Genomic DNA, 14785 nt, shown 5'->3' on the forward strand with positions numbered 1-14785 from the left:
GGCCTCAAGGAAGGATGTTTGTCTGATCAACTTGATGTATGAATGTATGTATATACGGCCAGCCTCGTTTCTGGTTATTGGCCAAACTTATTTCGTGAAATAAGATCTCACACAGTGGAACTTTACTTTAATTTCAGATCATGAAATCAGGTGGAGAGCTTAGAAGATGAAAATGTTATGATAGATTGATGCGAGTTTTGGCTTCTAATATGCATGAAATATCGAGTATAGTCTCGTTACAATGATGCATGCTTTCACGTCTGATGCATGAAATATGAATCAACCAAAGAAGAGAAAATGATGCAGCAAATACATCATATATCTCATGCATTACCACAATAATAAAAGCTGTCATATGAAAAGATGGATGCAATTCTGCAAATGAGTTCAACTTACCATGATCATATTATTATGTGATATTGCATGCCTGTTTTCTCTGTTGGTTAGCATGGAAGATAATGATGATGTGCCCTTAATTCTCAGGTGCTCAGAAACACAAACTAGGAGGTGGGATTAGAACTGCATCAACCTGCCATTACGCCATCCTACAGGTTACAGACTGTCGTCATATACAATAACAAAGCTCTTAATAGCAGAAGACCCCTTAAAACCCTTCATCTGGTTTGGTCACATTGGCATAGTAAGGCATGGAGCTGCTGCTCTCACCACCCAACTCCATGATGACACTCTCTTGCCCATACTCTTCTTGCATCTCCTCTTTTGCCGCCGCCCTCTCCGTTTCCGCCGCTCCCAAGGACGGCTTCTGCGGCTGCATGAGCACCGGCATCTCGAAGTAGCCCGGTGAGGACCCTGGAGGTGGCGGCCCGACCGGGGGTAGCTTGGAGAGGAGAGCTTCGAGACTACTCATCGACGGGGTGATCCTCATCTGCGGCGGGCCGAAATGATCGTAAAGTTCCGCCGGGGGGACGAGCGGTGCCCCGTGCACGGGCCAATGCGGAGGGACGTTGCAACCGTCGATGGTCACCGGGAAGGCCGACGACGATGGGTGCGGGAGAAGGACGCCGGGAATGCTTTCGAGGTAGCTGAACTTCTTGCGGAGTAGGACGACGAAGCTCAGATCCTCCATCACCTTCATGCATCGCCATGATTCGCACAGCAGCCAAAAACATTAGAGTAGCAAGTTAGGCAACGACAGGCAGGGAGGCAGTATATATGATGCAGCCAAGCACCATGTGATCATGCACGTTTATGGAACCATGTGATCCATGATAAGCATGCACTATGCATGGGTATGTTGTGCATATGCGTAGTTGAGAGGGGAGAGGAACACCATCAGAAAACATGGAGCAAAAGGTAAGAAATCTTAACCAGTCAAGGAGATCAGAGAGAGACCTTGTTGACGGATCCTAATTGCACGACACCTTCCCTGACTGCAATCAGAGCTATAGTCTGCATGAACGGCGAGAAGCAAGTCAGTCTACAGATACTGATGGATCTGCCAACTTTAGAGCGAGGGGTGCGGATTTGACCTTGATGCCAGATTGAAACTGGGCTTCCCAAGTCCTTGGTTGCTGGGGAGGAAAAGAGAACTCAATGGAGAAGCAAGAAGGAAAGAAACATCTGATGTAAATAAGATGGTGGTGGTGGTGGTGGTGGTGGTGGTGCAAAGGACCGGAAAGCAGTGAGAGGCCCACTTACGGAATCAGTAGGATTGTTCCAGGTGGACAGGAAATTTAGCTCATGATCCTGGGGTTCCTTAAACACCCATTTATGGCTGTGATCTGCTGCAACTTTTCCGATCAAGCTGCCAAGAAAATTAGAGAGCGAAAACTAGTCTGTAACATCAAGTGGTAAATATAACAAGCAAGTGATAGGTGGTCTCTCTCTCTCTCTCTCTCTCTCTCTCTCTCTCTCTCTCTCTCTCTCACACACACACACACACACAAAGAGGAAGCAATGAAGGAAAAAAATTAAAAAGGAGAGAGGGGAAGTGAAAGGGATCGTCTTCTTCCTACTAACCCTTCTCCGTAGTTGTAGATCTCATGAGACATCTTGAAGAAGAGCTCAGGCTGGAGACCTTTAATTTCGCATTCTTCGTGAGCTGATGATCCCCCAGGTTGCTCACAGGTGGAAGCAGCAAAATTGCAGAACCCATCCTCCCATGCAAGTATCCTAGAGAGAGAGAGAGAGAGAGAGAGAGAGAGAGAGAGGTTGAGGACAATTTTCTGTGCAGAGATGAAGAGATCCAAAGGAACATGTACCAATTTCTCCTGTTTCCTCTAGTCCTGTCATAAACCCCTCCCTGAAGATCCCACCTGCCAAGAAACAAGGAGAAGAAGGTAAGAAACATAATGAAAAGGATGGAAAATTCTGTAGCTTGTGATACTAATTTTGCTCACTTGGGTGGTGGGTAGTTTCTTGGCAAGATCCTCCAGAACACAGCATACACCCACTGGGAGCTCTTGTGGATGCATAGGCTTCTTAGGGTTTGTTGGAGGAGATGGGTAACAGCTAAAGGATTGAGTTGTTCCTCCATTCAAGGCTTTTGATCAGGAGGAAAATGAGCACACCACCCCTTTTTTCTTTCTCCTCTATTTCTTGGAGGAGGAAAACCAAACCCTCCTCTATCCTGCTATTTGTAAGCCAACACCTAGCCAAATATATACCTCCCTCTCTCTCTCTCTCTCTCTCTCTTGCTCCAGTATTTAATCATGAGGTAAATTTATCTCCAAGAGTCCCAGTCTCCTGTTCCGTATGGCCTCCTTGCCTATCCCCACCCAACCCCACCTTTCAAAGCTGTTCATCATTAGACTTCCCCCCTGCCTTCATCATTTATAATTGAACCTGAGCAAAAACCAAACCTAATATTCCAAACCAGAAATGAGGTCATTCTTCACCACAAGTGAAGCACTTTTTCATCGCTCTCTCTCTCTCTCTCTCTCTCTCTCTCTCTCTCTCTCTCTCTCTCTTTCACACACACACACACACATTGGGAGCTTGCACTTTTTCTTTTCAGAAAAAAAGGATTTGAGAGAAGTCATATTATTCCATGCAGCAATAATGTAAAGATGATACAATCTCATCCAACAGTCCATCTTTACAGATGTGTATCTGATTCTATCCCTAAGTGCCTGTGAGTACGTAAGGATCTGAGTGTAAGCAGGACATGGTGGTGTTCTGCAGCCGAGCCTAATGGAAGCAGCAGCTTGATGTAGATTCATGACCAATGGAGTTCATCACAAGTGGGAACTACAAGTCCATGCATATGTTACACTGTTGGCCGACATAGCTAACACTATCCTTTTCAACACTGGGAGATGCTGCTGCACCTGAAATCACATGGCCTCCAACTCTCTAGTATGAGACACAACTCGATATATATATATATATATATATATATATATATATATATATATATATATATATGCTTAGACCACCCACTAGTTTGAGACACAACTTGATCTATATGTATGTCTAATCCACCATGAAGATGCAAATCTTTTCCTTCAATTCAATCGTTACATCCGAAAAGAAAAGAATCAAGGCAGGAGAAGGGTGAGAAGACCCAACATTTTTATTCATCGGCCTTAGAACATAAAAATTGTTATGTCAGGACGTATCTGTGTATTTAATATTGCTTGTTACGACCAGAATGATAAGAAGAAGGCTTTTCCTGCTTCCACATGATATGGAATCTTTAGAAAAGGCAAAAATAAAGCTATATTTTCTTCCATGTTTTGAATATTATGCTGAGATTTTAAAGTGTAATTTAAACTAATTAGGACAATGCAACCTAAATCTAAGCTTATTTTCGTACTATATTGAGTTTATTTGAGTCTGAATCAAACTGTATTAATATAACTTGAAAGCATAAAAATGTTAGGTGATGGACCAATTTATACTTGCGTAATTTGACTCTCATATCTTAAAAATGTGAGGCTAATCTTGACATGAATTTTTTATCTAACACCTTAAACCACTTTGACATGCAATAATAATTCAGTGCTCTTACGATACGAAGATCGTTGCCCCATGTATACATACATACACACTGCCTTCCCTTTCTGTGTCTTTGCTTAGCCAACATGAGGTCCCAGAACATTACCTAAATTGCCAAATCCAAAGCTTTAGCTTAAGCCTAAGAGACAAGAGCTGAGCATGCATCCATTGTAGGTTATAGATTTAGACATATGACCGATGGAGACAAAAGGGAGGGTCCTCCGGACGAAGATAATTCTTCAACTATTATTATGAATTTGATTTGGAGTTTAGGTAGCGGAGAGAGATAGATAATCGTAACCATGGAAAATATTATAGCTCTTGCAATAAATACTTGTCAATAAGTTTCTTCTCTTGTACTGCCACGCCTCAAACATAGCAGCACTAGGAGATTCAACAATCGAGAAGCGAAGCTTTTTGGGCGCTTGCAAATGCAATTGCTTGGTTAAACTTGTTTATGCATTACTCTCCCGAGCTATAATTTCTTGGTTTTTGAAGAACTATAAGATCAACTAACAAACATAGAAGACCCACGAAGAAAACGGGTCAATGACAAGCAACGCTAGCAAATTGCTATCATGGTATGGTGGCTATGTCAAAGTTCATTCGGGATCCCATACGTATGAGATAACACCACATTATATCACTTAAAAAGATTTATATTAGTTCAAAACGATCATACCATATAGGGTCCAAAGTTTGGCAAGGCTCACATAGTCCCACATCGAAAAAATCAAACTTGTTATCTCATATTGCAACTATAAATAAGGGTCTGGGCTTTGAAACTAGATACACCATAAGAAAAATCTAATTGTTTACTTTAGATTTAATTTATATTAAGTCTACACTTAATTAAAATAGTTTAGGTTTATAGTTTGAACTTTTCTTGTTTAGTAGTTTTATGAACATTTTCTTATTTAGTAGTTTTATGAAAAACTTAATTGTTTATTTAGTAGCTTTTCTTGTTTAGTAGGTTTTATGGCCTAGGAATATTTTCCTAATGTATTTGTAATTGTCTCTTTTATAGTAGAGTTTTGCTCCTCCTCCATCCGTAGACGTAGGTCAATTGACCGAACCACGTAAATCTGGTGTCCTTGTCTCTTTTATTTTTCTACTTTATTATCTTTATTGGGTTGCCAAATTATCCTTTGGTAAATTTCTTAGGGTCAGCTCTAACAAACTGGTATCAGAGCCTGGTTTTGGGATCTTTTGATAACGATGACAATAACAAAGATCGTTGTCGAGAAATTCGATAGAATGTCAACTTTGGCATGTGGCAGCTCAAGATGGAGGCCATTCTGCTTCAAGACGGAGTTGATTTGGCACTACAAGGAGCTGAGTACATTCCAGATGATACATTAAAGGAAGATCTTACGGGTATGGATAAAAGGCCCGATCAAGCATTATTCTAAATCTCTCTAACGAGGTTTTACGGGAGGTAGCTACGGAGACTATGGCTAAGAGTATGTGGGACAAGCTTAAAGCCTTGTATATAAAGAGGACAGTAGAGAATCATCTCTACTTGAAGCAGAGTTTGTATATGCTTCGGATAACTGAAGGTACATCTATACTCTCATATCTTGATAAATTTGATTCCTTAGTTATAGATTTGGAGAATATAGATGCCAAAATTGATGATGAGGATAAGGCCCTGTTTCTTTTGTGTTCTCTTCCCCAATCCTTGAAGTATTTTCGTGAGACTATGATGAGAATCGGGTTGTTCTTATCACATGTGTCCCAATAGAGATTTGTTTTCCATATATGAATCTTGTAATGGTGAAATTGTTTTGATGGACAATAATGCCGTGTGTGATATTGTTGGTAGAGGCACAATCCGAATTAAAATGTATGATGGTATTGTGAGGATGCTCACTAATGCTAGACATGTTCCTGATTTAAAAGAGAATCTCATCTTTTTAGGCACCCTAGAGTTTCTTGGGTAAAAATACGCAATTGAAGGTGGAGTTATGAAAGTTTATAGAAGTGCCCTTGTTGTTATGAAAGCTTGTAGGTCTAGTAGCTTATATATTTTGCAGGGAACTACTATCACAGGCTCGGTTGCAGTCTCGTCATCATCATTGTCTGATTCTGACATCACTAAATTATGGCATATACGTTTGGGTCATATGAGCGAAAAAGATTTGACCATATTGAGCAATAAGGGTCTTCTTTGCGGACAAAGTATTGTGCCACTGGATTTCTGTGAACACTGTATTTTTGGAAAGCAGAAAAGAGTCGGCTTCAATTTTTTGGCAGTTTACAAAATGAAAGGTACTCTTGACTATATTCATTTAGACCTTTAGAGTCCAGCTTGTGTTCAATCTAAGGGTGGTGCTAGGTATATGTTGACTTTCATCGGCGATTATTCCAAGAAAGTTTGGGTTTATTTTCTGAAGTATAAAAATGATGTTTTTCTAACCTTTAAACAATAGAAGGCTTTGATTGAGAAGCAAACAGATAAACAGATTAAGCGACTTCGAACAGATAATGGCATGGAATTTTATGAAGGTGAATTTGATGAATTCTGCCAAAATGAAGTAATTATTTGGCATCGCACTGTTAGGATGATGCCTCGGCAAAATGGTGTGGCTAAACATATGAACATAACACTCTTAAAGAGAGTAAGGTGTATGATCTCAAATATAGGGTTGATAAAGGACTTTTGTGTAGAGACGATTAATATGACCTGTTATGTTGTCAACCGCACTCCTTCTACAGCACTTAATTTTAAAACTTCAGAGGAAGTTTGGTCAGGTACTCCTGCTGATTACTCTGATTTAAAATTTTTGAGTGTTCAGCATACATGCATGTAAATGAAGGAAAATTAGAGCCTCGAGCTAAAATATACATTTTTCTTGGGTACGCTTCTGGGTTGAAAGGATACAGATTATAGTGTTCTGATCCCAAATCCTCAAAATTTATAATCAGTAGAGATGTTACTTTTGATGAATTATCTATGTTATCTTTCAAAGAGGAATCTACTAGTTGTACAAATAATAGTGCGTAGAAGCAAGTGGAGCTTGAGATTGGTAGTTCTGATTTTTTTCAGTCGAACTCTTCTACTAAAAAAATGCTAGTAGATGGTCTCAAGTCTACTAACGAAGATGATATAGAGGAAGAGCAATATTCCATAACCAAGGATAGACCACGAAAAGATATTCGGCCACCACAAAGATATGCAAATTTAGTTGCATATGCTTTGTCTGTTACAAAAGAAACAAGTGAAGTTGGTGAGCCTACTACTTACTCAGATGTAGTTTCTTGTGATAATTCCACTGAGTGGTTGATTACGATGAATGAAGAAATTGAATCTCTCCATCAGAATAAAACTTGGGAACTTGTGAAGCCACTTTCGAGTAAGAAAATTGTTGGATGCAAATGGGTCTTCAAAAGGAAGGAAGGTATTCCAGGGGTTGAAGATGCAAGGTACAAAGCATGATTGGTTGCAAAGGGCTATAGTCAGGTATATGGTGTTGATTTTAATGACATATTTTCACCTATTGTTAAACATAGCTCTATTCATGTTTTGCTTGCTTTAGTTGCCATGTATGATTTGGAATTAGAGAAACTTGATGTCAAGATAGCTTTCTTACATTGTGAACTTGAAGAACAAATTTACATGGAGCAACCTCATGGATTTGAAGTTGACGGTAAGGAAGACCATGTTTGATTGTTAAAGAAATCCTTGTACAGATTGAAGCAGTCTCCAAGACAATGGTATAAGATGTTTGATTCTTTTATGTTGGGTCATGATTATACGAGGAGCATGTATGATAGCTGTGTTTACTTTCGAAAATTAACTGATGGCTCTTTTGTGTATTTGTTGCTTTATATTGGTGACATGCTTATTGTAGCTAAGAATTTATCAGAAATTCACACTTTGAAAATGCAATTGAGTAGTGAATTTGAAATGAAAGATTTAGGAGCAACTAAGAAAATTCTTAGCATGGAGATCAAAAGAGTACGAGGAGTTGAAAAATTATTTTTGACCTAGAAAAATTACCTCGAGAAAGTCTTGGAGAGGTTTGGCATGAAAAATGCTAAGCTAGTGAGTACTCCTCTTGCTAGCCATTTTCGGCTATCTACTGCTCAGTCACCATAGTCAGTTGAAGAGAAAGAATATATGGTGCAAGTTCCATATTCTAGTGCCATCGACAGTATTATATATGCAATAGTTTGTACTCGTCTAGATATTTCACAAGTAGTCAGTGTGGTTGGCAGGTTGTGAAGTGGATTCTCAGATACTTGCAAGGGACTTCAGATGCTTGTTTAGAGTTTGGAAAAAATCGTGACACTTCGGTTGGTTTCGTCAACTCTGATTATATTATGGATCTTGATAAACGAAGATCTTTGATAGGCTATATTTTTTGCATTGGTGATTGTGTAGTTAGTTGGAAAGCTTCCTTACAACCTGTCGTGGCTTTATCTACTATAAAGGCAGAATATATGACAATGACAGAGATGATCAAAGAAGTTATATGGTTAAGAGGTTTGTTCGGCAAATTATGTCTAAATTAAGGTGTTACCACAATTTACAGTGATAGTCAAAGTGCTATTCATTTGACTAAAGACCAGATGTATCATGAGAGGATGAAACACATCGATGTGAAGTTTTATTTTATTCGAGATACCATTGCTGAGGGAAAGATCTTTGTTCAGAAAATTCATATGAAGGACAATCCAACTGATATGCTTACGAAGCCTCTTCGGGTTTACAAGTTCAAGCAATGCTTGGACTTGGTTGGTGTTCATTGTTGGTGATTGCCCGTTGGGGCTTTTGTGAAAAAGGTGGAGCAAGTTTTGTTAATTATCAATGTTGGGACATGCCAAGGTGGAGATTTATTAGTTTGGTAAGTCCCATATAATCCCACATTAGAAAAATCAAGCTTGTTATCTCCTATTGCAGCTATAAATAAGGGTCTGGGCTTTGAAGCCAACTACACCATAAGAAAAACCTAATTATTTACTTTGGGTTTAATTTTTATTAAGTCTACACTTAGTTAAAATAGTTTGGATTTATAGTTTAAGCTTTTCTTATTTAGTAGTTTCATGTGTTTTATGGCCTAGGAATATTTTTGTAAGGCATTTGTAATTATTCCTTTTATAGTAGAGTTTTGCTTCTTCTCTATGAACGTAGGTCAATTGATCGAACCACATAAATATGATGTCCTTGTCTTTTTTTATTTTTTTATTTTATTATCTTTATTAAGTTATCAAATTGTCCTTTGGTAAAATTTCTGGACAAGCTCTAACATTATTAATTCACTACACATTACATATAGCGCAAAATGTATGAAGTGTTTGACCAAACCTTAAACACTTGATTTCTAACCTATCATTCCTTCATGTTGCTTTAACACTTCTTCCACCTTATAAACCATAGATTTTTTTTCAATTGTCTTGAATTGGTCAAATCAAAAGTCATTCAACCTTTTTTTTCTTTCATTAATTCTTTGTAAAGCTTTTTTTCTTTACAAGGGCAAACAGTGAAATCGGGATTCCAGCTCAGGACTTTACGATAAATTAGCGAACTTTACGGTAAACTATTTAAGATCTTTAGCAGCTAGGCTAACATGTACATATCTCTACGACTATATGTGAAGCATTTACATATCCTGCCTACTCCAAACTTCAAAAAAAATTATAGAAGCCAAATGCAAACTTATTGACATAATAGACTGCTGCAACAAGAGCCAATGATCAACCTACATCTTCACAAATAGTATAGAGTTAGGTTGAATACGAACTCCAACAGAACCATAACATGAAGATCCATCTTGAAGAATAAGACAATTATTATTAGCTGCATAGATTTTTTTTCTCTCCTAAAAGGATCCAATTCAAAACCTGTTAGCTTGAGTAGTGATAAACATAGTCCGATTTTTTGCTGAACACTTCCTTTTTCTTTTTTGTTGTTTATTTTTTGAGGAAAAAAAAAGGATTCTGGAAGTATTATTTCTTCCAAGATATCAAAAAAAAAAAATCTGAAATCAGCATGGTGCAGTATGAAATATACCAGTTGATATACATTCATTTTATCTCTACTATCAGAATACTTGTAGTCCATTGAAGATCATATCATGTCTATAGGAAATCAATCAAACAGGCAAAAGAAACAAAAGAGAAGAGAAACTTCAACTTTCTAATACTTGATATCTTAATAATAGACATGTAAAAGAAGCAAGAAGCTTTATCCTCATCGATGATGAGAAGTATCATAGTCCACACAACATGAAATCAAATACTGAATCATGTAGAGTAAGAAAAAATTTATCATGCATTGTATGTGGCAAATGCTGATACATCAAGAAATCTTTGTATGCAAACTGAATCTGCTTAGATAGCCTCTTCTTTGTCAGTTTGTTCTTCTTTTCTATGTATCGGAAAAATATCCCTTGTTTACCATGATGGCACATGTGCATGTGTTACTGCCATGAACACGTCCATGCATGGTCATCCACTTCACTTTTTTCTGTGAGGTGCAGAGGATTATGGATGAGCCATGGCCATACATGACATGACCAAACAGGAAGCAAGGACCCAAGGCTACTTCTCTTTCCTGCATTCTTGGCCTAAATAGAGAGAGAGAGAGAGAGTGAGAGAGAGAGAGAGAGAGAAGAAAGATACCTCTGAGCCATTGGAAATGGAGCAGTGTCCCTTGTCTCCCTGAGGCTGCATGATGACCAAAGAGTGATTTCAGAGATATCATCCCACAGCTTTCGTCTCCCCCACTCCACCCTCCTCTGACATGGAAAGCAAAACTGGCAGGTCCTTGACCTCTTTGACCCACACCATCATCACAGAACCCTAAAGTCTAATCTCCATCATTCCATGGCCTCGACCCTTCATGGAGCTTATTAAAGAGGCCATGGTACAACGCCAAAGCCATAATGAATGAATGCCCATATAGCCAAAGTTACCATTCACTCGAAAGCACAGCCAGCTTTGTCCATGGCAAGGACATGCATGCATATCTACCTTAATCATTTTCCTCTGTCATCTTTTGTGTCTAGAGAGAGAAAAGATATATATATATATATATATATATATATATATATATATATATATATATATATAGAGAGAGAGAGAGAGAGAGAGAGAGAGAGAGAGAGAGAGAGAGAGAGAGAAGGAGTAAAACATTGCCTTTCTTTCCATATAGTGAAGTATTGTATAAATATTCTCATGGCCATATTCCTGTGAGAGCGACCTCAGCAGGAGGAGGAGATGCTGGGTAACATGGAGTATGGATCTAATGTTGGGAGCTTCTGACTGAAGTAGAGATGAGATAGGTTTTTATGTTTGCTTGTCACCCATCCCTACCCAATCCTTTTTCATCTGACAGAAAATGGTGGAAGACTTGTGGATCAAATGGAGAGCTCGGTGTGGGAGGAAGGAATGGCAAAGGAGTCTGGTCAAGATCACAAGTGGCCTTCCTTACCTACTCTCCATTTTCTTCTATAATAACATATCTGGACTCTCTGGTCATCCCATGTCCCTCCAAGGATCATAAATGAGGGGTTGAGAATATATATATATATATATGCATCTTTGAAAGGTTTCATGCTGGAGCTTGTGGAATATATTACAATTGTACAAGGGGACTTCCTTCACACCCCCAAGGCACGCAAGCATCTTCAGTTTCCATTCCTGCTCGGTTTTCCCACGAAATGACTGAGGTCACAAATTGGAGACTCATATGTTGGGAATTTGGTGGCTTGACCTTGGTATCTTATCTTATACAATACAATGTTCAGGTAGATAGGGTTGTCTGTAATGTAAGGTAAAGCCAGGCTATGATCATGTCAAAGAACCTTGATTTCAGTGCTAACTGTGATGAAATGTCACTTGTCATGAACCTGTCATTGAGGTTTATCTTCATGTTGTGTTACACTATGCACTAGCAAGATAACAGTTCTGCATTTCCCAAGAAAGTGTCTCTTTTCCTTACAGATTAAGTGGTTGGATGTAGTTTTCATGCTTGCACTGCAGGCTGATCCTTTCGAAAGTTGGACACTGCATTAACAAGTCATATTGTTGACTCCAAAGGTATTTATAGAACATTAGCAGTGAATCATCTTTCTGATCATTCCTTCAGCGAAAGCAAAAAAGAAAGATGATGTTTGAACTGCCTTCTGTGGCTTAGATGGAGTTTAAGATAGGAAGATGACTTGGGATTGAAGTCGAACAGCAACAGTCAAAAGAAATATTTCTCTTATATGAAAGAGGGCAGATTGGTCTGGTCAATGCTGCTTGAAAGCACTGCTGCCAATTCCAACTTCTCTCCACTGAGAAAGACTCCAAAATGATCACGTGAAGCCTTTTGCTGGTCACAATCTTGGCCTCTAAAAGCTCCATGTCCTCCCTCAATGAAAAGAGGTTGGCACCCTTCCCCTGCCTTTCTGCAGTAAAACTGAGCTCTCTTTATGGGTTTCATAGTGCACTCATTTTTTTTTTATTTTCTTTTTTCCACACTGAGCTTATGAACAAAGAGCTTTTACTGTTAGCTTCTGCTGGGATGAATCAACCTTTTCAAGTCACAGTCCACAAAGAAAAGGAATATATATATTTATATATATATATATATATGTATATATATATATATGTATATATATGTATATATATATATGTATATATATATATATATGTATATATATGTATATATATGTATATATATGTATATGTATATATATGTATATGTATATATATGTATATATACATATACATATATATATACATATATATATATACATATATATATATATATACATATATATATATATACATATATATATATATACATATATACATATATATATACATATATACATATATATACATATATACATATATATATATATATATATATATACATATATATATATATACATATATATATATATACATATATATATATATATATATATATATGTATATATATATATATATGTATATATATATATATATATATGTATGTAATGTATATATAACAATAATAAGACCGTAAATTTGAACTTCATGACACTTGGTATATATCGTGTTACTTTGGGATGACGATTCAGTTGTATACTGAAATCGATTAAAATTTATGGTCTTTGATCTATCATAGTTTTATATTAGTTGTCGATGACCTAATGTAATCTTTCATCTTTTTTATCCAAAGGATGAATACAAACTCTTATGATTAGCTGATTCGTTCAGTTACAAGATTTAGTTTGATTTGAAGACATTAACACGATAATGAATCGATCATAAGTTAGCTATTCTAATAATTTTTTTACCCAGGGTTGAAATAGGTTTTGCACACTAACCCAGCAAGTGTTTCTACTCCCAATAGTTTTATATTGGAGCACCAATCAATATTCTTTGAGTGATCAGAAAGACCAATATAATATATTGGTGCTCCAATATATAATAACTATGGCAAATCACAATTTTTTTTGTTTTTTTTCCAAACCCAAACTTGTGTGTAATACATAAATGGTGCTGCGGAACTTGTTAAAACCTCCTAGGCTTTGTAAGTCAAATTTATCAAATCAGAACATTCAGAACATAATTGATACATTTTAAATAGGGAAAAAGAGGGATTATCCCTGTTAAGTAAGGATATATTTTTTTCATAAACATGAACAAAATTATCATCATGAGATGAGACGAGTGGAGTTGATGTTTGAAGCACAGATGATGAGTTAGATAGACTTGTTTCCCTAGAAATATATATATATCTTTCATGTATTACATGTGGGTTAAATAAATTCTAAGTAGAGCCAATCGAAATATGTGATGTTGGAGCAATTGGAAAAAAAGATGATGGCATATCTTCTGATGAAGAAGTACACACCAGTACAGAATCTTCATTCGAAGATCATTATTGTACAAAAGTATATTTTGACAGAATGAATGCACTGCTGCCTCCCTCCTACGCATGACCATGACCATGACCATGACCATGACCAAAACCTAGGCTGCAAATCATAAAGTGAGTGCAGTCTAACCCTAAGGAAGTAGGCTGCTGGTGCATGGACAATATAGGCTGATCTGGAGTCTTAGGAGGTGTTGCTGGTACTAATAATAAGCTAACAGTATCCATGGACAGCTTCCTCCTTGGCATTTACTTGTGCACTATGCCAATTCTCCTTGGGAACTTGATGGGGACCTGTTCGTATTCTCCCCGCAATCAATTGTCTTGAAGAAACAGAGGAGGAGAAGAAAAAAAGTGAGTGTTTTGAATTCACTTCCTTGGGAAAAGATTGACTGAGCACTGCCCAACAACTACAGTTTAGTTTCGACGGATGATCATGCCATGGCCACCGTCACAACTCCAAAAAAATAAAAAGGGTGGTGTGATTAGTCTAATCCTAGGAAACTTTTTCTCAGCAGCATGCTGGTTCTGGAATGTTTGGTCTGTTGATTAGACTAAAGCTTAGGTTTCGAGTGGTACAGACTGAGGTTTTGGGATGGCTATCATTGTATGGGTGAGGCAGGCAGCCTTTTCTCCTTGATGACATCTTTTTTATCCGCGGCACTGAAAGGGACTCGCATCATTAGAAGGATAGAATAAAAGCATCTCAGCTTTGGTTGTAGGACATGTTATCAGCACCATATGGTACGCACCTCCCTTCGATGTGACAGTGGGGATTCTACTTTTTTACCCATTAGGCCAAGCTTTTCTAGTCTCGCCCGAGAGATATCGTTTCCCCTCCACCAAAAAGGACCAATGTTCCATTTCTAGTTTGTGTATGGCATCATCATATATATATATATATATATATATATATATATATATAGTTCTTTCATAGATTTGACCTGATATCATTATGTATGTTTG

At 37.6% G+C, this 14785-nt stretch overlaps 1 protein-coding gene across 1 annotated transcript; it reads right to left on the reverse strand.

Annotated features, from left to right (window-relative positions):
• Positions 1-382: 382 nt before the first annotated feature.
• On the reverse strand, positions 383-2621 carry LOC103999760 (protein RICE SALT SENSITIVE 3-like). The gene is made up of 7 exons (XM_009421599.3): positions 2361-2621; positions 2223-2276; positions 1981-2133; positions 1660-1765; positions 1491-1532; positions 1354-1410; positions 383-1090 (listed from the first exon to the last, which is right to left on the reverse strand). Exons 1-7 carry the CDS (start codon positions 2495-2497, stop codon positions 605-607), a joined length of 1035 nt encoding a protein of 344 aa, XP_009419874.2. The 5' UTR covers positions 2498-2621; the 3' UTR covers positions 383-604.
• Positions 2622-14785: the final 12164 nt, after the last annotated feature.

The sequence above is a fragment of the Musa acuminata genome, chromosome BXJ2-10 (genome assembly GCF_036884655.1).
Source record: "Musa acuminata AAA Group cultivar baxijiao chromosome BXJ2-10, Cavendish_Baxijiao_AAA, whole genome shotgun sequence".
Taxonomy (NCBI): domain Eukaryota; kingdom Viridiplantae; phylum Streptophyta; class Magnoliopsida; order Zingiberales; family Musaceae; genus Musa; species Musa acuminata.